The following is a 24727-nucleotide window of genomic DNA, read 5'->3' as shown; positions in this document are numbered from 1 at the left end:
GAGGTTAAAAAGTTATAGAGCCAACATCAGTAGCCTTTTGATATTGAAAATTCTGTGCAGTAAATGGAAGTCCTCCTCCTGTCCAACTAATAATTATCATATCATTTATGGTATTAGCTCTGGATTATTCTGAGCATTGATTTCCAAAGTGAAGCCAATGTTTCTTAGAGGGTGTGGAAAATATCTGAACTTATATTTATTTTTATGTAAACAAACAAGTTTTTAGAGCACTGGCCCTGAGGTTTAGAGTAATACCAGGAGTGCACTAACTACCTGATGTCCCCAAGGAGAATGTGGAAGTCATTTTAAGGGGTGGAGTGGAGGGGGTCAAGGAATGGGATTGAGGATGGGCAAAATAGGTGAAAGTAGTCAAATGGTGCAAACTTTCATTTATAAAATAAATGTTATGGGGATACAATGTACAGCATGGTGACTATAGGTAATAATACTGTATTGTACAATAAGTTTTCATTTAGCATTTTTGATAGGTTTTGTGACTTTAAGGGAAGCCAATTTTACCACAGGATAATTGATATAAATAAGAGTTAAGTTCCTGTGGCATCTCATCAACCTTATAACGAAATGACATTATTGAAGGACCTTCTCTATATTTGCAAGTTGCCAAGAGAGTAGATCTTAAAAGTTCTCATCATGATTTTTTAAAAAATTATAACTATGTGTGATGTTAAGTAGACTTACATTGGTGATCATTTTGCAATAAATACAAATATCAAATCATTATTTTATACACCTGAAACTAATATAATGTTATATATCAATTATGCTTTAATAAAAAATAAAATAATCTGAACATAATTCTGAGTAAACTCACCAACCAATAAAGTGAGAAAAAAAATAATTTTGACACCATAATTATAAAAAACAGTTACATTTAGTGACAAACACTAAATAGCTATGAAAAGGAAAATACTAATTATTGACTTTCAACATTTAAAATCAACCTATATAAAAATAACTGAATAAAATGCAAATACTTTCCTACATTGTTAATCATTCAGAAAAACATAACTGCAATGAGTGAAGTGCTGGAGGGCTAAATACTCATCTTTTAATTAAGAAATAGTGTCTATAGCTAATCATAGACACATTACTTTTCTATAGACAAAGTACTTCTTTTTTTATGAGACCAAAAATGGAAGACTATTCTATTTGACTTTCTGCTGTGATAGGTAAAGATTTAGCTTGCCTACTGTATTTTTTAAAACTAGAACTGCCTTGATAAATGCATAAATTTTCAAAGGCAACTAAGATATTTCAGGGCCATTATTAATTTTGAGGTTGCTATCAAGAATTAAAGACACATATCCTTGTATGTGACGCTTTAGGTACTTTTAAAAGCAAAATAAACAAAATGATAAGACAAATACGGCCATCCTAATTCTAATGTTATAAAAATGATTAAGGAAAATGAATCAAGAAAGAAAATCAAGTTAAAAGTAGGAAAAACATTTGTTTCAACCAACAATCTCCTCAGGTGTTAATTAGTTGCCTGCTCTAATCTACATACCTTTAATGGTACAGAATATAATTTTAAATCTTTTACATACATTAAGTTATTTAATCTTCCTAATCATATAACCTAGATACTATATTATCCTCATTTCACAGAAAAAAGAAATTGAAGGGTGGAGAGGCTAAGCACCTACAACAACCACATTCAAAGTGAAACAGAAAAACACATTTATAAACTTTAAAAATTTCTATTGGGCTTACCATTCTCTCAATCTGATGACTCTTTTGTGTAAACTCTTTTGAGGTTTTTATTCCATAATTTTCTCTGTATTTTATGTTTGTAACTTGAAAAGAGGCAAGGTAATAAAATGACTTATCATCTGAAAGGAAAAAATCAAATATCCATGCTTAAGCATATCAGTTCCTTATCCCCAACCCCAAAATAGCTTGCTATAACGTACATTATATATTCTTAAAACAAAAGTTATTGTGAACATTTTTCAAATATTTTGTTATTTCATCATTGTGCCCAACTAAAAATAAAAATTCAGGCCTCAAATTATACTTTCAAAGTAGCTCATTTACAGTGTTTATGCATATCAAAAGTTTCATACAATTTGACATTCAATGAAAAATGGAAAATAAATTTTAAAAGAAATTGTGGAAAGTCATATAAAAAACATCAATGTTCAAAAAAATTATCAATGTTCTCAAAGAATTGTAATATAGGTATGTCATAGCTAAGCTGTATTATGAAGATACATTGAACAGCTATCATTTTTGTCTATACTACTGATAAGCTTACTTAAGTAGAAGCCTATATTTATTGTTTTCACTTTCTTCTTGCCCATTCAGTTCGCAATTCTCTGTATCTACCAGCACACCACTGAAACTGCCATTGTCAAGGACCACAGCTGTAATATCAAATGGCCAGCTTTGTTTTCTTTCTTTTTTTCTTCTTAATTTCTTTGCAGCCTTAACCATGTTCCTTGTAACTCCATTTTTAGCATTATGAAGCCATCTAATATTCTTCCTTTCTCCCTGGCCATTCCTTCTCAGTTACCTTGGAGAACTCTTTATTCCTACTTCTATCCTGAGCCACCCAATGTTCTATGCTTGGCCTAGTCATGTTAAATAACTCCTTCTGGGTGATCTTAAGCAGGAGGGCTCAACCATCAATTATCTTTTTATGTCAAAAGATAAACCAGGGCATATTTAAATTTTCAAGTTTATTTGTGCAAACACCAATTCCAATGGGGCAGTGCCAAATCATAAGTTGTTAGGAGCACTCCTACAGGAACTAGGGGGGATTTTTATAGAGAAGATGCAGAAGCAAAGCATCTGGACTACTACTATCACCTAAGCCTTCGTATCATCCCTTTAAACATAAACAATTTCAGAGAACATCAACATTAGATAAGGCCACTCTTGACCATATAGAAGATGACAAAAATAAGACCATTCCACAGCTAGGTTAAGCTCAAACAAAAACACTGTCCAAACAAATAAGACAGGACATTTCCCTATCCTGACTGTTGTGAGCCACTGCTGCTTCTCTAACAATTACATCTTTAGCCTCACTTCATTGTGTTTGCTTTCTAGATAAGATGTACTGAGATATGGAATCACAGCATTAGTCCAGCATCCTGACAGCATCCAATCTAAAAAAAAACCCTGCCCCAAATTGGTGACCACAAGTCAAAATCTTATAATACATCCTTGCTAATAGTGACTGACTAACCCATCCCAAGTTTCTCCACAGCATGTGCTTTCCTTCCCTGCAACATGCAATAAACCCACTATAGATGTGTTCCTGGTGATCACTGTTTGGAGGGTATTGACAAAGCATTCATATTCTAAAAGTCATTGTATTACTTGATAATCTTTATTTTAAATTTTCTTATATATCAGAGAGTAAATAATTGGTCAGAATTATATACAGTGAAAACTAATCATTCTTTTTGAGATCCTTAGGATAAAAATAACTCCATCAAATACATTTCAATCCTGGTGATGCAAATTTTATCAAGTCTGCCAGAATCCTTACTTCTGTTTCAATTATTTCCCATACTTCATTATTTTTACTCTCCTTCTTTATTTCTACTCTTTAGAATTACTATTTTAAAATTAATTTTCTTCTTCTTGGCGTTATCTTGGTTACTACAATGTGATTTTCTTCACTGACTTGGTTTTCTTTCCTTATGCTGTAAAATGTGTAAATTACTTTTTGAATGTGTGTCATCTTAGATCCTTTATTTTATCTCCTTCAACTTGTTTATCCTTTGTCATAGACTGTTTTCTCCTTTGTTTTATAACTTTCCATCTATAATCAGGCAACTCAGAATTGACCTCATGGAGGGCCCATGTGATGGATTTCTCAAACGCTTAGGTGTTAACCTCTGTATTGGTTTCCTATTGCTGCTGTAACAAATTTGCACAAATTCAGTGCCTTGAAACAACACACATTTATCCTCTTACAGTTCTAGAAGTCAGAAGTCTGAAATGAGTTTTACAGGGCTAAGGCCAGCGTGTTGGCAGAGCTGGCTCCTTCTGGAGGTTCTAAGGGGAGCATCTGTTTCCTTGCCCTTTTGGCTTTCAGAGGCTATCTTCATTCCTTGGCTCGTGGTCACACACCACACTGTCTCCTCCCCCAGCTTCTGTTGCCACGTGGCCTTCTGCCCTCTTTGTGCTTCTTGACTCTTTCTTATAAAAACATTTGGGTTACATTTGTAGCTCCTCTGAAAAATCCAGAATAATCTCTCTCTCTCTCAGAATCCTCAATTTAATCACATCAGCAAAGTTCCTTTTGCTATATAAGGTAACATCCACAAGTTGTAAGGATTAAGACATGAATTGAGAGAGGGGCCTTGTTCAGCCTACCACAACCTCTGTGATATTTTGTAAAATACTTTTTTGCTATTATTTTTATTATCCCCTCACTTTTTTTTGAACACCTGCCATATTGTAGATGGAGGACATTTTAAAAACAAAACTAGTTCACTACATTTTAACCGAAAGAAGATATTAACAGCAAAGACACAATTGCTAGGGTAACTTGGTTTATCCCTTTATGACAGTCTAAGAAATGGATATTATCAATCCCCCAATAAAGTGGGTAGGAAATTAAGCTGGGCATGTTGGACAGTGTTCATGTCTTCCTGGGAGGTTTTTCAAGTATGGTTTATTGTTGTAAGTCATATGATTCTGTAAAATTTTAGGAAATGTCTCAGTCACATGTGATTATAAATACATATATCAAATGAATCTTGGTTGATTGTCATTTGGTTTAACTGTGGTAATAACTATCCATTTTTGCACATAAAGTACAATTATTGCTGTTTTCTCTTCTTCCTCCAGGCATGAAACAATCTCTTTTTCCTTCAAAAATAGTGTTTGAACTTTAACCCTTTAAAAATATTTTTAGGTAACTTTTCTCACATCATCAGCTTTTCTTGGGGCAACTCAACATATTGATTTTGAGAAAAGTATATTAAACTCAGCACGTGATGTCATTGCCTTTATTCTAAAGATAATCTTTCATGTTTTTTAAAAAAATATGTATATCTTTTACATGTGTATATCCATATTTCAAGTTTCACTGGCTGGAAATATGTAACACAGAGCTCAATACTGGAGCAAACTATAATTTAACATTAGAAAAAGATTAGTAATTAAAATGTTAATATCATGCAAATGACATTTTTTATACAACAGAGAATTTCAAGATATTAAGTCATAGAGCACTTAGGCAATAGAAATGTGACCTGGATACTTACCCTCAACAACATAATGACTAACAATACCAATCGTAATTCCTATGATTGCGACAATTACCAATGTGAAAAGAGCTAGACGAATAGGGTCCCAGAATTGAAATTGCTGTCTTCTTTGAAATTCAACTCGTGGGTAATCATCAGCTTTTGAAAATTGAACTGGTCTGTGATAATGGAAAGAAGTAAACAGTAAGACAAAAACATATTCATTTTGGCTTTACTCTATGTCCACTTACTTTATTACTCTATGAAAACAGTTTATACTGCTAAATAACAATAGGATACTTAGACATTGAAAAGAACACAAGGTTTTAATTTGTATAGCCTCCCCCAACATCTCATTCACAATGTAAGTTTTGGTGAAAGCTCTACTGGGGTTGACATTCAAGTGAGAATATCTTCCTACTGCATTCTGTCTGATGTATTGGCAGTTTGAAATTTGGATTATATCATCAGTTGTATTTGATTAAAGATAAAAGATCTTAATAAGAATACTTTTTAAATTTCTTAATGGCTTGTTTTAAAAGTAGCAAAATTTTTTTGAAGATCTGATCATGGTTCTTCACATTTTATTAGCACCTCCCTGTGAAATAACAAATTGTGAATTGTATTTGATAAGGCTCTAGTCTCCATGAATACTCTTTTTTCCTCTTGCCTCTTACCTGTTCCAGCTACTCACTATCTGCCCACCCCAAAATATCTTTTTATTATTATTATTTTTTAAATATATCTTTATTGATTTCAGAGAGAGGAAAGGAGATGGAGAGAGAGAGATAGAAACATCAATGATGAGAGAGTCATTGATCGGCTGCAGCCTGCAACCCGGGCATGTGCCCTGACCGGGAATCGAACCCTGATCGCCTGGATCCCAGGTCGACGCTCAACCGCTGAGCCACGCCCGGCCAGGCCCAAAATATCTTAAGCCACTTAAATTTTCTCCAACTTGAAAGTTGGCATTATTTACTTTATTTTCTGAACCCCCAAATGGGATTCAATATTTAATATCTTGCAAGTGAATTTTTTTGTAAGCATTATTGGTTTTAATTTTATCTAACAAATATTTATTTAAACTTTATTCATTTAATGAGATAATAGAAAATCCTTAGAATAGTACCTACAGCGTTATAATGATGTTTCAGAAAGTGTTCTAGAGCCCTATAGATATACAGATTTTAAGATATACTCTTCGCCAATAGGACATCCACACTTTAAAAAGAGATACTGCCCTGGCCAGGTAGCTCAGTTGGTTAGTGTGTCATCCTAAAATGCCAAGGCTGTCGGTTTGATCCCTGGTCAAGGCACACACAGGAAGCAACCAATGAATGCAAAAATAAGTGGAACAGCAAATTGATGTCTCTCTCTCCCTAAAAATCAGTAAGTAATAAAAAATGTAAAAATAAATAAATGAAAAGAGATACAGACGCAGAAACAAGTATTTAATGCATAGTATGAACTTTGCCAAAATAAAACTGTAAAAGAAAACAATTTTTTGGAGGGCTGCAAGTGTTGGAAGATTTTATCAAGAAGGCAACATAATTAAAACTGAATGATAAAAGTTTTTCAGGTATAAAAAAGGAAAAAAGAGGAAAAAAAATAGCATGTGAAAATACAAAAAAACCCACTAAACCAAAAACAAAATTAAAAACTGGTGATACGAAACAGTATTTGTTACTAATAATTAGCACTGGAACTAAAAATACAAAAATATGGCTTTTACCCTCAAAGAATATATGGCCTCCCAAACTATGTCGATAATTGTGAGCCTTTCAAAACACTGCTGGGCTAGAACTAGGATATGGTAAGGTGGGTGGGCTGGGCCAGGTCATGGGCAATCTCATAACCCAAAATAAAGAGCTTGAAATTGACTCTGCGGGAGATGGGAGCCAACAAAAGTTTTAATCAGACTGATAACAGAATAATCACAGAGGTATGGGCACTGGAGCCAAAGTGCAGGTAGGAAGACCGGTTTAGAGGTCATTCTGAAGGTCCAGGGGGGAGGGGGAGGACCTGAGCTGAGGCTGAGGCAGGAGGATGGAGATGAGATAGACTTAGTGCCAACGCTTGGGTTTCGTTGTCCGATTGCGTAGCTGTGTGACAAGAAAAGGGTTAATGGCTCCCTTTTAATGTTTCAATATCCACGTAAGTGATTGTGCTCTAAGCAAGACGAGGAAGGTTAAGTGAGCAAAAGGGCTGCCAATGTGGCATCAGTGTTGTTACTAATGAGCGATGTGGTGTCCTTACCCTTGAGTCTGAGCCAAATAGAAAATATCCATTTTATGCCCTTTGTCCTTGACTCATTTTATTTTAGTTGTGTCTCTGACACCTGTTTGCATGCCTCTCATAAAAGTAACTGTTAAGGCTACTGCCACACAACCCAAGAAAACCAAAAACATTTCTTATGTCCCCATGTTCAATGTCTTCCTTCTCACCTAAGTGATGCATATTACTATTTCCAAAATCTATGGCATTGTGTTTTCTTGATTATTTAGTGTGTGAATATTTTGGTTGCTGCAATTTTTTTTTTAATTCTGACTTTCTTTTTTCCTAACTTTTGTCGATCTGATTGCTGTAACCTGAGCCTTCAAGAACCAAAAAATGAGAAAAATAAATTTCTGTCAAATTTATGGGGGTAATAACCATGTATTAACTCATGATAACACTGCACCAGAGTAAAGGAGATGTTATCATGGTCATATTTAATATTAAAATGAGTTTTACCTGCTGATCAGCTATTCTCAGTTTGATATACTGAAATGTTGACTTTTGTTTTATGTGGAACTTGAAATAAGTTTTACCAAGTACTCATTTCAGTGTTTTGAAGTAGAGCTGCCAGGGGCCATATGCAGATACCAGCTAATTGCAAAGGAAGTGGAGTTCACCCTAAATAAACAAAAATTCAGGGCAGTCTTAAAGGTGCAATAAACTTTCAGAACTTGGCTATAGTGAGTTAGAAATATATATATGTATATATTTTATTTAAAATATTACAGATGTGCCTTTTTCTCCCCAATGACCCGTTCCACCCAGTCCCATCCCCCTCCCCAGTCCCTCTCCCCACCATTGTCCGTGTCCTTGGGTTGTGCATATATGCACATAAATTCTTTGGTTACTCTCTCCCCCTCCACCCACCCGCCCTCCTCCATCCCTCTGACCTTCGTCAGTCTCATCTATGCTTCCATGTCATTGAATCTATTCTGTTCATCAGTTTATTAAGTTCTTTAGATTCCACGTATAAGGGAGATCATGTGGTGTTTGTGATGTTTCTCTGCCTGGCTTATAAATATATATTTTTTAAATGTGCAACTGGTTCAAACTCTAAACAATATTTTTTTATTTTGATGACATTTAAAAACCCTTTATATAGTCCTATATATAATTGCACATGACATTTATTCATTTATTCTGAATACAAGTCTAATCTAAATGGAACTTTTTAATGGTGACCTGTATTGCATCTATTTAAAGGGGAGCATTAAGCATAAGTTTGTTGTTTAGTGTTTAGTTTTTTGTGGGGAGGGTTGTTTGTTTTGCCTTGTTTTAGTTTCTTCCTGATAAAGTAAAATGAAAATAAAAATGGGGAAACATATAAATGGAGAAGGAAAAGGCAACTTAAACTTTCTCTCCACTAAAGCAACCTTTGTAAGGTTAAATAAAAAATATTGGTATGTGTTTGGAAGTTGTGACTGCTTTTTCATGACAGAAATAAGCACAGATCAAGTGGGTTTAATCCTGGTTTTGCTGATATCAGCATGTTAGTTAAATTCTGGGTTTAATCCTCTCTTCTGTAAAATGAGGAATAGAAACCTTTTACAGCTTTGTTAGGATCCAAAATAGTACAAATAAATAATGCAAGTAAAGAACCAGAGGATAGTCTGTTTATTTCATTCACAGGAGCTAACAGCTTTGTTTTGCTCTACTCTGTTCTGTTTTGGGTCTTTTCTTTAAATATAATTCTTTACAGCAAATTGGTAGTTACAAAATAGTCACAGTGTTGTAAAGTCCAGCACAGGGAATATAGTCAGTAATACTGTAATAGCTGTGCATGGTGCCAGGTGGGCACTAGATTTATGGGGGATCACTTCATAAATTATATAACTGTCTAACCACTATGCTGTACTAACTTACAATAATAGTGAATGTCAACTGTAACTTAAAAATATAAATGTAATTCTTCAGATGATCTGACAGTTTATAGTAAAGTATATTTATATATTTTCTCCAGAGTTATCTGTAATTCAGCACAATTACTTTCAAAGTTACTCATGTATTTTTCTTTATAATTTTATGAAAATCATTGTTCCTGGATTTCCAAAATTAATAATAAACTGATCTCTAACTGCATAAACATCAAGGACAAAACCAATTTTTTTTCAGTGCAAAAAAATGCTCAGATTAGTTCAATTGGTCCCACATACTAACCACTCAGCAGAATTAAAATATAAGCGTGATCCTCAATCTGAGCATAAGAAATCCAAAATATTTAAAATAAAGTCCACACCTTTTTTCTAACAACCTCTGGGATAATGCCTTATTCTTTAATGTTTCAGTGTGGACATCAAATAAAAATGGCATTACTATGAGATCACATTTGTGTAGTGATTACAAAATAACTACCAATGTTTGGAAGTTCATTTCATTCTAAAAAAAAAATCCACCCATTTAAATAAACAAAACACAGGAACTAAAACCTTTTGGTATTTGATATAAATGAAACAATGGTTATAGTAATGAAATACACATGAAAAGAATATTAGAAAAAGCATGAAATTCATCATCAGAAATCTAAGGGCTCACACCTTGTTTAGTCACATATTGACCCTGGTATCTTGATGTCTCTGATTCTAAGAATCCCTTGTGTGTTAAATTAAGGTGATAATAGCCCTCACTTCTGAAGGTTGTTATGAGGATTTTTTAAAATTATGTAGAGATAATTCATAATTTCAGAAGAACTATAGGAATAGAAATTTTCAGAAAACATACCATTGAGAAAAGTAACAATTATACTACTTTTTATGTAACCCTAATATCTAGAATAATTCCTTACATGAATTTTGCTACTCTTTGAATAAATGAATGAGTGATAAATGAAAGAAAGGCTGTTTAGATCCTAGATCTGGAAAAATCATTTGCATACAAAACCTAAAGAATTCTAAAACATAAGTGTTACTGTTAAATACTCAACAAACAATTGTTTCGTAAACACCCACCCTGCTTTAGACACTAGGTACATGGTGAATAGAATGCAAATGCATGATCCTTGCTGTCACAGTGTATAAGGGGAGACAGATAAAAGAGAGATCCTTGTGAGCGGTGGTGAGAGCTAGGAAGGAGATGAGTAAGATGTCCACGATCGAAAGTAAGAAGGTCTGGGTGGCGTGGGGACAGGAGACTGCTTGGAAAGGTGAGTAAGAAAGGCCTCCTGGGAAGGTAACATTTTTGCTGAGACATGCAGGATAAGAAGAGATCTGCCATGTGTAGGATGGTGGCAAGTCTGTTTCTGCCCTAAGGAAAGTGTGTGAAGTATTTGCACTGAAAAATAACTTTTGATGGATGAACTGGCTATTGAAAAAAAATATTATGGAGAAGCAGCTGTAAACCAGTGAACATTCCATGGCTTAATATTTTGTTCAGAGGAGAAGCATTTCAGGTTCTTTAGCAAAAAAAAAAAAAAGTCCTTTCTATATTCCTACAGAGGTAGCTCCTGCTTACATTTTTCCTGGGCCTAAGATGCTATTTCATTCTTACAACTTAACTCAGCTACATATAGCAGACTAACTACATTATCACAGACCAGAAAAAAGTACATAAAAAAAGCTCAGTCGTATACCTTTCTCTCTACACAGCCTCCGATATTCTGTTCAAGAGAGCAAACATAATCGGTAATACTGCCTCTCCAAAATGTCACCTGGCTGATTATCGATTAAGCCTGAGTTATTTCATCTTTCAGAGGCAGCACCTTTGATGATAAGCACTGTAATGACACCTAAATAATAGGTGAGAAAGCCTGGCCCCTCCCAATAACTATCGCCAGCTGTAATGAGCTATGATTAGTATATTGGTATATCAGATATAGCTGGTCATTGAACATATGACAATTGCTTATTAGAGAGAAGCTATAGCTAGTTCATTCTTGAACTTTTAAGAAGTTTATTTGAGCAGTTGGAATAGAGTTGGTTTTCTACTTTGTTTTTATACTTTTCTTAGAATGGAGGTTTTTATGACAAATTAATTAGACTTCTAACTAGTGTAGTTTAAGTAGAAGTGTGCAGAAGTAGGCTACCTTCCTCATATATTTGTTAATTAAATGGTATGAGTGTCATTTATGTTAGGCACAATGGAGGGATTGTTATATGATTAAGATATGTCCCAGTCCCTCAAACCTCAACCTACATATATTTTACATATATTTTAGATTATTAATCTTAATATGAGAATCCGTGGGCCAAAGGTATTAAAAATCCAATTAAATATAAATATACATGAAAAAAATCATAGTATTTTTTACCAGATTAAAGAATAATGAATTACAAATAAGTCATGATAATGAAAATAGCCTATTCATGCCTAAATGAGTCTTACTCCAGAATTCTCAGAGTTAATCTATTTTTACCCTTTTAAAGAGTTAAATTAAAATATATTCGTATAGTATATAAATATATAAAATATAATATATAGACATGCCCCAGTCCCTGAAGACTCAACATAGGTATATTTTTTATATTGTTAATCTTCATGTGAGAATTCAGAAAATAAATCTATTCATACATATATTATATATGCGTATATATGTATATATATAATAGAGCCATTTAATAATACATATCATTAAAATGGCCATATTTTATTTGTTATTGCAGAGGCAAAGCTTGATATAAGCCTCTATAAACTTGGGTATCATCTACTTTCTCTGAACTCCAAACAGATTAGAAGTTTTTCCAGTAATTTTTCTCTATCACAGTCTTACTATGTGACTTCTGAGTTCATGGTCAAAGGTCCCAAGACTACATATTAATGTTATGGCAATTGGTTTATTCATGTAAACATATCATTTCTAGACAAAGCTCAGCTAGCACTGAACTTGGAACATTCCCAGAGCCACATTGACATGTGATTTGGGCAGCAAGATTGTTATATGTCCTTTTCATATATTCAATTCTATGTAAGAACATTTTATTATGTGCCAAATATTTTCTAAACACTAGGGATACAAAACAATTTTTAAAACCACAAAAAAACACACAAAATGGCATAGGCTTTGTATTAATAGGGCTTATGGTAAAGTAAAAAGATATAAAATAATAAAATCAATATACTGTCATAGGGAAAATAATAGATTTACCAAGTACTGTCATAAAATATGGAGGACTGAGTAATAAAGCTGTTTGGGAAAGGGACAGAAATGGGTACAGGAAAGACTTCTCAAACCGGGCACATGATACTGGTTAAGTACATCCTGTACCTATGACTTATTGCTCACAAGCACAACTTCTCATTATCATAACAGGAATAAGACCATGAATTTATTTGGAGGTCAAAGAAAACTCATTGATTAATAGCATTTTTCAGTACCACTCAATAGAAAAAATTATAAAGTAGACAAAAGGAAACAATTTACATATTTTAGATAAAGAATGAGAAGTAATAAGAGTTAAAGAGAATTTGGAAAACTGTGTTAATGGTTTACACAATCTAATTTAGTTCAGCTGATAACAGTGCAGTTCTTTTTGAGAGATCTCTTTCTGTGGGAAGACTTTGGCAATTCTTGAACACATGAATCAGAGACATTGGCAAACGATGGATTGTAATAGGAGCTGAGTGTGTTGTTGCAACATTTAAAATGCTACAGCTATCTAGTAATAATGACACTGGTATTTTTATGATGGGGCAAATTCTGTTTAGGACTCGATAAGAATTCAAAGACTAGGAACAAATCAAATGACTCTGGCAAGAAATATCCTTGGTTTTGTTCAATAGGGATATGAGGGCGTATTCTATAAATTAGCATAAGTGACGATAGAAGAATAAAGAACTCGAACAGTGGTGGGGAACGGGGGGAATTTCAAATATGAGTCAGTCATTGAAATTAGCTCCCCGTCGGCTGGCCGGGACTGTTTGGCAGGCAGTGGGAAGGACGCAGTTGCAGCGTGGGCAGAAACTGCCCAGCATCCTGCTCCTCCAATGGAATGTGTGACAGCTCTCTACATTGGAGAGGGAATATTAGTCCTATTAAATCCTATTTAAATAGTGCATTAGAATAGTGAAAAGCATATAGGACATTTCAGAATATCAGAGATAAAAATGTCATGGTTTTTGAAAATCCCTTTAAAAAATATTTTTAGACCTCTGAGTTCTATATCCAGCACGAGATCTATCTTCCTTTATACCTGACCTTTAAAATCAGGATTACCGTCTTGTAAGCACCCAGAAGCAACCTCATCCCAGGCTATATTATCAGCAACATAAGCTCCACTTCTGAAAGCAGCTACACAAGCAACAATATGTAGTAATTTAACTTATTTCTTACAAGTAGGAGTAACATTTCTATAGTTTCCCCATGTTTTTCAAAAATGTTCTTACAATTATATTTTTAAAAATTCCAAGGAATAAATTTAACTAAGGATGTAAAAGACTGGTACTCAGAAAATTATAAGACACTGAAAAAAGAAATTAAAAAGATACAAATAATTGGAAGCATGTATTGCATTCATGGATAGGAAGAATTAGCATCATTAAAATGTCCATACTACCCAAAGCAACCTATAGATTGAACATAGTTCCTATTAAAATACCAATGATGTATTTCACAGAACTAGAACAAATAATCCAAAAATGTATATGGAACCACAAAAGACCCCAAATAGCCACAGCAATCTTGAGAAAGAAGAATAAAGTTGGAGGAATCACACTACCTGATATCTAACTATACTACAAGGCCATAGAAATCATACCAGCATGGTTCTGGCATAGAAAACAGACATATAGATCAATGGGACAGAAAAGAGAGCCCAGAAATAAACTCATGCCTATAAGGTCAATTAACACTTGACAAAGGAGGCAAGAACATACACTGGGGTAAAGACAGTCTATTCAATAAATGGTGCTGGAAAAACTAGACAGATACATGCCAAAAAGTTATACTAGACCACCCACTTATACCACACACAAGAATAAACTCAAAATAAATTAAAGACTTTAATGTAAGACTTGAAACCATAAAAATCTAGAAAAAAACATAGGCAGTAAAATCTCAGACTTTTCTCTTAGCAATATCTTATCTGATATATCTCCTCAGGCGAGGGAAACAACAGCAACAAAAAACAAATGGGACTATATCAAACTAAAAAGGTTTTGCACAGCTAAGGAAACCATCAACAAAATGAAAAGGATACCTACTGAAAGGGTGAACATATTCACTAATGATACATCTGATAAGGGACTAATGTACAAAATTTATAAAGAACTCATACAACTCAACACCAAAAAACACAATTAAAAATTGGACAGAGGACCTGCATAGACACTTCTCTAAAGAGGACATACAGGTGGTCAATAGACATATAAGATGCTCAACATCATTAATCATCAGAGAAATGCAAATTAAAACCATAATGAGATATCACCTCACATCTGTCAAAGTGGCTCCATCAATAAATCAACAAATATCAAGTGTTGGGCAGGATGTGGAGAAAAAGGAACCCTCGTGCACTGTTGGTGGGAATACAGACAGGTGCAGCCACTAAGGGAAAACAGTATGGAGTTTCCCCTAAAATATTAAAAATGAAACTGCCTTCTGACCCAGCAATTCCACTTCTGGGTATATATCCAAAGAAACCCGAAACACTAATTCAAAAGGATATATGCACCCCTATATTCACTGCAGCATTGTTTACAATAGCCAAGCCTGGGGAGCAACCCAAGTGCCCATCAATAAATGAGTCGATAAAAAAGCAGTGGTACATATAAATAATGGAGTATTATTCAGCCATAAAAAAGAACAAAATCTTTTCATTTGCAATAGCATGGGTGGACCTTGAGGGTATTATGCTAAGTGAAATAAGTCAGTCAGAGAAAGACAAATACTATATGACTTCACTTATATGTGGAATCTAAAAAGCAAAATAGAAACAGACATAGATACAGACAACAGACTGATGGTTGTCAGAGGGAGAGGCTTGGGGGGGGACTGGGTGAAAATGGTGAATGAATTGAGAAGCACAGATTGGTAGTTGCAAAATAGCCCTGGGGAGGAAAAGTACAGCATAGGGAATACAGTCAATAATATAGTAATAACTATTTATGGTGCCAGGTGGAAATATCAGGGGGAACACTTTGTAAAGTATTGTCTAACCACTATGCTGTACACCTGAAACTAATACAAAATAACATTGAATGTAAACTATGATTAAAAAGGGAAAAAAAATAAATTATAAAATGTAAAATTCTAAAACATACACATACAATGTACCAGGCTCTTCAAAATCTTCTGCCTCACGAAGACTTTGTGGTTACCATGACTGCCAAGCATACTGTTAATAAGACACTTTTAATTTTATTCATTCAATATATGTTCATTGAGGACCTACTTGTTTCAGGCACTATTTTAGGCGGTAGAAATATAGCAAGACTGAGAATATCTTCTCTGACATTACATCTTCTGGTTGAGAAGACAGTGAGCAATAAAGAAATCTATGCATAAATGTAAAGTGCTGGGTAAGGTGATAGAGAATGAGTGGGGGTGAGGTAGGGTTAAGATAACCAGGAGAGACCCCTCTGCAAAGGTGACATCTAAGCAGAGACATGAACAAAGTGAAGACTGGAGTCATACAAATATTTGAGGGCAAAGTATTAAAAGCAAAGGGAAATGTAAATCCAAGTGTCCTGAAATGGGAGCAGACTTGGTGTGTTTGCAAAAGAGCGAGCAGGTCGATGTGGGCATGTGCAGGGAGCAAGCAGAAGTGGAAAGAAGATGAGGCGAGAGTCATGAACCGGATCATAACCTGTCAGGTGACAGTGAGGACCTTTGATGTTATTGTGTGTGAAAAGGGAAGCCATTATGGAGTTTTGATCAGTGGGATGGAATGGCACCGTCAAAAGCTCACTCTGGAGAACACGCTGTGGTGAGGGCGAGGTCAGTATGAAAGGCAGCAGAGGCAGGGAAACGGGGGAGGGGACCATGGCAGTAACAGCTCGGTGAGATCAAATGGCCGCTTGGGCTAGGATGGTAACAGTGAGGACATTAAAGTATATAATTGCATTCAGAATATATTCTGAGGGCAGAACGAACAGACTTTGCTGATGAATTGGTTGCAGAATGTGAGCAAGAGAAGAGGTAAGAAGAATTCCAAGGTGTTTAACTGGAGCAAGAGAAAGAGACATTTTGAGGTGGTGACACTCTTTTCTCAAATTAATACTTATAAGGAACTCTAATGCATAAACCGCTTTACAGCAGAGCTGATCTGGGATGGAGAGGATGTGTAGAACCCTGCCAGTATATAATCACCCCACTGAGGCACATTTGCAAGAATTAACGCTGAATGTTGGCATAACCTCAAGGCCCTCACGGCGCAGCCCCAGCAGCCTGATCTGCCGCACAACCTCTACTGGTCTCTCACATGCCGTCCCTCAGCCTCTACCCGCCATGTACCCAAGGAGCACTTTTTCATCTTTCAAGTGTCACCCCTATAAAGCCTAGTCTCCATAGGAAACTCCTAGGCAGACTTTGGTCTGTAAGTAAGGAACCAGCAGGAAGGCGGTAGATATAGACACGAGCCATTTATTCCCTCTCTCTCCCAGAGCCTCAGAATAGGTAGGAAAGGCTGAAATCTAGAGAAGATAGTCTGACAAAGGGGACTCTTTCCTCTGAGGTTGGTAGCAGATACCAATGTATTTGTAAGCATGGGGGTAGGAATTTGAAGACTCCTTTCTTGATTTTACCCAGAAACCCATATAGAATCTCAGAATTCATAAACATAATTTATAATTAATCCCTTTCAATCACCAATGGCAAAATCCCATTCATTATATCATGTTGGCCAGTGTATTCTTAAAACCTTTTCTTCCTAGCTTCCCGAGGAAACTTCTCTCACCTTTGAATAACCTGACAGTAGTTTTTAGGAACGCATTCCTAAAGTTTACACCCACTACACTAGTTATATTTCTTTAGGATCATACAAAATGAATCCAACCCTTCTGTCACATGTAATTCATTCAACAAGTTTTATTGAGCATCTCCTGGGTGCCCAGCACTATTATAGGCACTTTGTACTTGCTGATGAACAAACCTAGGTATACCTGTTGTCACAATAAATTAAAATCAGGTGAACTGATTTAATTCCAGTTCCTTCCACCAGTTAGCCAAATCCCCTTACTGCCTTGGGAAAACAGTCAGGAACATGTTAAGAAAGCATTTTCTATACATCTTCCAAGAACTGAATAATTTTAGTAGGAATTACATGGAAGGTGACTATAAATGATGATAGCACATCTCCACGAGAACTTTATGCCTGCTGTTTTCATTCAGAATTTAAGGGTATGGCTTTGTTTTCAAATCAGTCAACTAAGTGATGCCTCTCAAAATTAGAAACAGAAAGCCAAAAATTATGCTTAATAAGGTTATATTTTATTCTGACTCAGCAACACACACACAAAAAGAATGAGTTGGCCAAGGGTTTAAAGTACAAAAGAGAAGTCATTTTGTGAGGACTCTACAAATATCTTTTAATAATTGTGACCAATATTATTAAAATAAAAAAGGGGACATCTGTAATGCTTTCAACAATAAAGATAAATTTTTTTAAAACATTTTGTATCACGCTCACATGACTTCCTCATTGGGAATATGTCTGTGCTTGCTCTTAATGCCATTGAGATGTTATGAGGAAACCCTGTACAATTCATTTGAAGTGGGTGAAGTGAATCCATCAGATAAATGGGGCCATCAAGATGAGAATTCAAATACCTGGTTATCCTTGGTACTAAAGAAATGTAAATAACCATGCTTAGGGTAAATGAGGTATAATCCATGTGTAGCATAAATATTCATGCACTAATCAGGTGTTCTCCAGGAAGGAACCCTGAGGGGAAATTCTTTTTATCTCTTACACATGTCTTAACATATTTATATTCAACCTGAAGGACAGATACACATTAGATATTCAGTTTGGGCATAGTTTTCTCTACTTCTTGCCAACAAGCCTTCATTTCTGGGAATGCCTGTGATTAGTAATACCTTCTTAATTACATTGGTTAACTGAGGTTAACAACCTTCCTGAAAACAAATACACACGTAGTGACACACACATGCCAATGGAGACAAGTAGCAACAGAAAACAAATACAACATTCATTTTAAATGCAATTTTGAATGCCCAAAGGAACCTTTGAACCTCAGCAATAGTAAAACTGTCACTAGCTGGATGGTTCAAGGAGGGTTAGACCATCCCATTTCCACAGACTCAATTATAACAAGGAGAGAGAAAAGTCGTAAAAATATACTTTACTTAAATCTTGTACTATGGCATGAAAACTTTTCATTGCTTATTACTTTGAAGTGTCTGTTTTAGAGAGTAGAGGAAACCTATCATTTTCCCAAATGGAGATTAGAAGTTTGTAATTAGGAATCTTTATTTTTCTTCAGTATCAGATGGGAAGAAGTTACTCTCAAGGGAAAAGAAATACGTAGTATTCAAATCATGTTCACAGACTAAACGAAGTCAAATGTCTTTTCGTATTCATCCCCTAACATGGTAGTGGGTAAAGGTAACTTCTTGAAACTTTGCACAGGTTTTGCAATAATAAAAAGAGAAAGATATCACCAAAAAGAAATCTGAGCGCCTGTAGGGGAATTCACTTTAGAGATTTAATATGGCTCCAGCAGTCAAGGCATCTGGGAAATGTTGGACTCTGTTTAACTCCCTGTGACTGTTTAACTCTCTGTAGCCTCAGGTGTAGCTGAGTACCAGAAAGCCAGAATGCGCCCAAAGTTGAACATCAGGCCCAGGAAGGAGGTTAATGAACGTATAGAGTGTGAATAAGTGCCTAATGTTATCTGTTAACTTAGAAATGCATTGTTCTTTCTGGTGGTCTACATGACTACCACCATATGGTTTTACTATTAACCCCATGTGAAAAAGAGACCCTGACCTGGGAGGGATGTGGGTTTCTTCCTGGCTAGCCACAACCAGAAGCAAGCAGCTGCTTTGCCCAAGTACTTAAGTTTCTCCTATTAAAGCTCTTATGAATTTGAATAAGGCTACCTGTCCGTTTTTCAGAATCCATCCTGAATTTAGACTTTTGGGGCTTTCCCCCAACAGCACCTAATAAAGTAATAACCAATTTATTATTTAGTGTTATCTTGAATAGGAAGTTGGACACCTTAATTGAAAAACGTTTCTGGCTAGTTTTGCCTCTGCCTCTTAGAGTTCTCAATCATCAATTAACTTAATTATAAAAAGAACTATTATCATTGCTACATGCGCAAAAATTTTATTAAATCACATCCCTACATCTATGTAGCCCCCCAGGTTATTAGTGTTAGTTAATCCTGATAGTTCCATCTCCTTAGCCAATGGTTGTTCAAAAATGGACATGCATTCAGTTCTGGCCACGGATGATATGTGAGGGGAAGTTAGTTGGGAAAACTTCTAGGAAAGACTTCTTTTCTTCTAAAATAGGTTAAACTAAGAGGTGGCTCCTTTTCTTTTCTTCTGGACACTGTGTGTCAATGTGACCCCTGGGACTGCTCTAGCCACCTTGCAACTCTGAAAGGAGCCAACCAAGAAAAACACTGACTTACTAACAACAGCAAAGTAGAGACTTGGGTCTCATACAATATGTATGAGCTACTATATCAAACAGCACTGAGACTAGCCATGCCTTTGGGTTTCCTGTTATATTAAGTAATATTTTTTTCTTATTTAAGCAAGTTGGAGGCTGAGTTTTTAATTCACTGCAATTAAAAACATTAAATCAATACCCATATTTAAATGTTAATTATACAGCCTCAGATATCTTCCAAGAATATGAAAAAGTTTCTTTTGAAACTTCAAGAAAGATTTAATTCAAATTCTATTTAATTCAATTTTTGATAGTTCAGACAATGGCTTTTATATTACATGCATACAGAAACATTTAAAAAGAAAATACTATAACCCTCTGAAGAGAGAAACTTATGTCTATATTTTATGCAATTTGGAAGCACCCATTACATAGGCATGATATGCTAATTACAAAATATTTCTAGCAATTTTTTGAAATCAGATCTTCAGTTTTATGCTTAGTAAAAAAATTCTGACATCTATATATTCATTCAAAAAATAGTTATTGAAAAGTTTTACTCCTTTGGGGTGGAATGTTTAGCCAGACTACTCCTAGACTATACAGCCTATGGAGAGATGCAGACATTAAAAAATATAGGAATATGTGTATAATTACCATGAACTGCTAAAAGAAATGCAAAGTGCATGTAACAGGGAAAACTTACCTGGAGTAAGGAATCGGGGAAGGTTTCCCTGGGGACATTTAAACCAAAACCTGAAAGATTTCTAATTAGATAAAGGTTACAGGGAGCAGCTCGGGCAAAGGAAGCTGAATATGCTGGCTGTGTGTTAGGCGAGTAGAAGTTGTCAAGTTTGTATACTGAAATAAGACTAGTGTGGATGAAAGAGAACCTCCTAAAGTCACTGTAGAGATATGCAAAATAATTCCACAAAAATTTTTGTGTTTGAATGTGCAAAATTAGCTTTATAAATCTGGCCAATATTATAGCATATAAAATTCATTAAAGAACATTAATGTAAATATTTATAGTTGCATCACATTACTGTGAATATTTTTTAAATTTAGTAATTGTGAAACTTAGAAAAACTCAGCATTCACAGGGATACCATATAGACAAAAGGTATACAAATTATACAAATACTGCCTGTGATGATTATAAATAAGCATCCTGGCATATTATTAACATTCTTTTGTCCTTTCCACCTGCGCTTTATAGTCTATTACCCTGTTCAGCCCTTGATTGCATGCTAATTTATTTTTTTGCTTATGTGTGTAAAGTTTAATTCTCCAAGATTGTAAGCTCCTGAGGGCAGAGATTTGTCTTCTGCCTTTTAAAAAATATTTCCAAAATGCCCTTGCATAGCAGTTAGAAAATCTTGTTTACTTGGAAAACTTCAACTATGTACAGAATCACAGTGTACCCCAGATTCACAAGTTGCCAGCATTTGCCAAAGACAAGGAGAACATAAACCAATGTCTGACAGACAACAATTGAGAAAAACCATAATAACTTTCCAGAATCAAATCAAGAATCTTTGGTCTGAGGTTATTATTTTGTAGACAAATAATAACACCGCCATCTAACAGTAAAGAGAAAAGTGAGACCTTTTCATTAAATATTTGGTCTTCAGATCATGTAACAGGCAGGGCATTTACTTTTTTCTTCAAAAAATGAGCCAGGAATTCTCTTTTCAAATACTGACATAAGAGAAATTGAAAATAAGGATGCAAAATTATTCCCTTTCTGTTTAACACACCTAGCTGACTAGATCCACACTGGTTCCATGCCCTCCTATGTCAAACTTTCTTTCTTTCTTTTTTTTTTTTTTTTTTTTAGTTTTATAAGATAGCCCAATGGCCTCTGAATAAATTCTCTTTTTAACTCAGGTTCACTTCTTACAACTAAATTAAATTTAGCCATCTTCATCCAACAAAGCATAAATGCTTCTTGAGAAATCCATTTTGCTATTCACAGCTGCATTTGAGATAATATTTTAGGAGGCAAAAAGAGACTTGAAATAGTCTTAGTACTTGAAAAGGAATTCATAAACTGTTATGCACAAATTCTCCTGACAAATATTTTGTTTATTTGTTGACTGTTTTTGGTATACCATCCCTAAAAAAATCTTCAATATTTTGTCTACTATTTAAAGACCAAATACTTATACAAAGTGTAACTAATTATAACAAACTTGAACTTGCAATGAATACCAGCTCTATTTTATATATACAGAGTATGGCAAAAGTAGGTTTATAGTTGTATGTGAAACAGAGTTTATTCTTTATTAAATATTTATGAAATATTACATTATTTTCCATACGAACAACTGTAAACCTACTTTTGCCCACTCTGTATATGTCAGATGCCAAATAGAATGTGTTATTACTCTGTAGTTTCTCGCAAACTAAATAAATATATATGTATTTTAAAACAAAGTAGCTTTCAATAAGCAGTCAATGTTTTTCTCTTAGCTTGTATGATTGGTATTAGAGGTTTATATTTCAGTGGTATTTTGCAATCCAGTTAAAAGGGAGGAGCTATGATTAATAAATAAATGCCCTAGATGAAAGAGATCAACAATGTTCTCATTTACCTCTGATATAATCTGCATATTAAATAAGCAAAATTAACATGTCCCAGAATCCTTGTCACATTTCTGACGGGCCATGTATGAAAGAAGTAATGAGTAGGTGAGACTACCGCATACAAAGAAATTTAAGAGCTTCTCATTCTTGGAATTTTCCCCTCAAAGGCTGAGTTACCTTATCATTGACTAGTGAATAAAAATATCATACAACCCAAAGGCTATTTCATTAGATTTATAATTTTTTCAAATAGCTGTGTTTGTTTTTTTTACTTTTTGAAGCTCTGAGTTTACAATAACTGGTTTTCTGATGGCTCTAATAAAATCATTGAATCCTCAGAAATTTAAAAAGACATACCACGTAGCTATGAAATCACATAGCATAATTGAACTTTAACTTCTGAGCTTTGTAAGAAAACTTAAAAATTGTGTGCATAGTTAAAGCAATGTAAGCATTAAATTTTGTATTTGTAAGAATATCTAGGGTTTTATTATTGAATTTCAAACTCTGTTAATCCTAATTTTATATCCATAAATAGATTAACAGAAATTTACTTCTATATTTCCATGAAAATCCATTAATCAACTTATAGTATTATATCTGGCTACAGATAAACTCTAAAAAAGAATTACCAACATAAAGCTTAAAGCTATATCTATAATAATAGTCATATTTTGTTAAGTATATTGTGAGATTTGAAATCTAGTTTTCATGTATATTCTCCTTTGCAGTTAAGCAGGTAAACATTATAAATTCAACATTAGCATATGAATCAAAGAAAATACAATTCTAAAAAGTAAATTACATTATCAATAATGTTTATTTCATTTATTCTAATGTATAGATAACATAATTGAAGTGGATAATCCAGTCCCAGGCACGTAGAACAATACATAACCTGTTGAATGAAAGTGCATCTTATTTAAAATTTATTCAATCACTTCCAGAAAGATGATTATGAAGATTTTTTTTTTTTGATGGTTAAATCTGAACTCAGCTTTACTATGTTCCTTGATAATAAACTGCAACTCTACCTAAGCCATCCAAATTTCCAACTAATAAAGGGTCCTGAGAGAGTCAGGACAAATAGATCCCTACAAGACAAATAGATATACACAACACTACTGAAAAAAGCGATTCAAGGTTCATAAATTTGCTAATGAAGAAGCACTTAGCTAATAAGCCATATCTTCATGTTGCCACCATTTAGTTATAAGTAGTGTTTAATGTTCTTTAAAAACTGTTGTGAGCAAGAGAATGAAGGCAGCTGACCAGCTAAATGAATTACAAGAAGGATAAGTGAATGGTTTTCTTAATTTTAAAGAAGTAGTTAATACTGACTAAATCCTTACTGCTCTTGTTGAGCCAAGGGATAAAGAATACAAGAGCAGTCCTAAGAAAAATGTAATTGCCCCCAAAAAGATGACTCATAAAGGCAAGGGATCTAAGTCTGCGTTTACCTCTAAGGAGGACATATTACTTGAGTTAACTTTGCTAAAAATGTGAAAAGTTCTTATCTGATAATATCCCAAGTACCCAATCCTAATATCCCATGAGTTAATGTATTCTTAAAAATGATATGATAAAAGCAATGAAAACAAATGAATTGATCCTACCTCTACCTTACCAATAGCAAATTAGTGGCCAATACCACCTAAAGCAACCGAAGTTTGAGATTGGAAATGAAGGTATAATCAGATACTAGTAACCATCAGGATGATTATGGAAGAACGAATGAGAATTGGGAGGGGAAAGTAAGTATAGCATCAGAATAGGACAGGAAATGTCTCACAGGCTTAGTAGAGAGGAGAGCAAAGATGACACGACTGATGTAGTTTTGAGGCAGTGTTCACGCTAATTATCAAATCCAGTCTTTAAATAGGTTTCTACAACTTGTTCGGGTCTACATGCATGACCAAAATCATGAGTTCCGTGTGAACGATGGGAGTAGCACAACTGACCTGATATTCAGTCTATTTTTAGAAACTTTTATCAAGATGAAACTGTAGATTCTTACTTTGTATCACTTCTCTTAAGATTTGACACTGCCATATTGAACCAAAGACCTTATTTATTTTAGGTCCTTGTGCCTGTTCAGGTTTACTTGTCTGATTATAC

General features: G+C 34.5%; 1 protein-coding gene across 1 annotated transcript in view; it reads right to left on the bottom strand.

The window, feature by feature from the left end:
* Positions 1 to 24727, bottom strand: part of LOC107537225 (transmembrane serine protease 11F) — an 86793-nt gene that overhangs the window by 25237 nt on the left and 36829 nt on the right. The window contains exons 3-4 of the mRNA XM_087827435.1: positions 5250 to 5410; positions 1735 to 1853 (exon numbers count right to left, since the gene is read on the bottom strand). Of these exons, the coding sequence (XP_087683561.1) occupies positions 1735 to 1853; positions 5250 to 5410 (280 nt within the window). The remainder of the gene's footprint in view (positions 1 to 1734; positions 1854 to 5249; positions 5411 to 24727) is intronic.

This window comes from Miniopterus natalensis, chromosome 1, assembly GCF_054644295.1.
Source record: "Miniopterus natalensis isolate mMinNat1 chromosome 1, mMinNat1.hap1, whole genome shotgun sequence".
Taxonomy (NCBI): domain Eukaryota; kingdom Metazoa; phylum Chordata; class Mammalia; order Chiroptera; family Miniopteridae; genus Miniopterus; species Miniopterus natalensis.
Note: the sequence above shows the minus strand (reverse complement) of the source record. Positions and strands in the feature narration are given on the sequence as shown.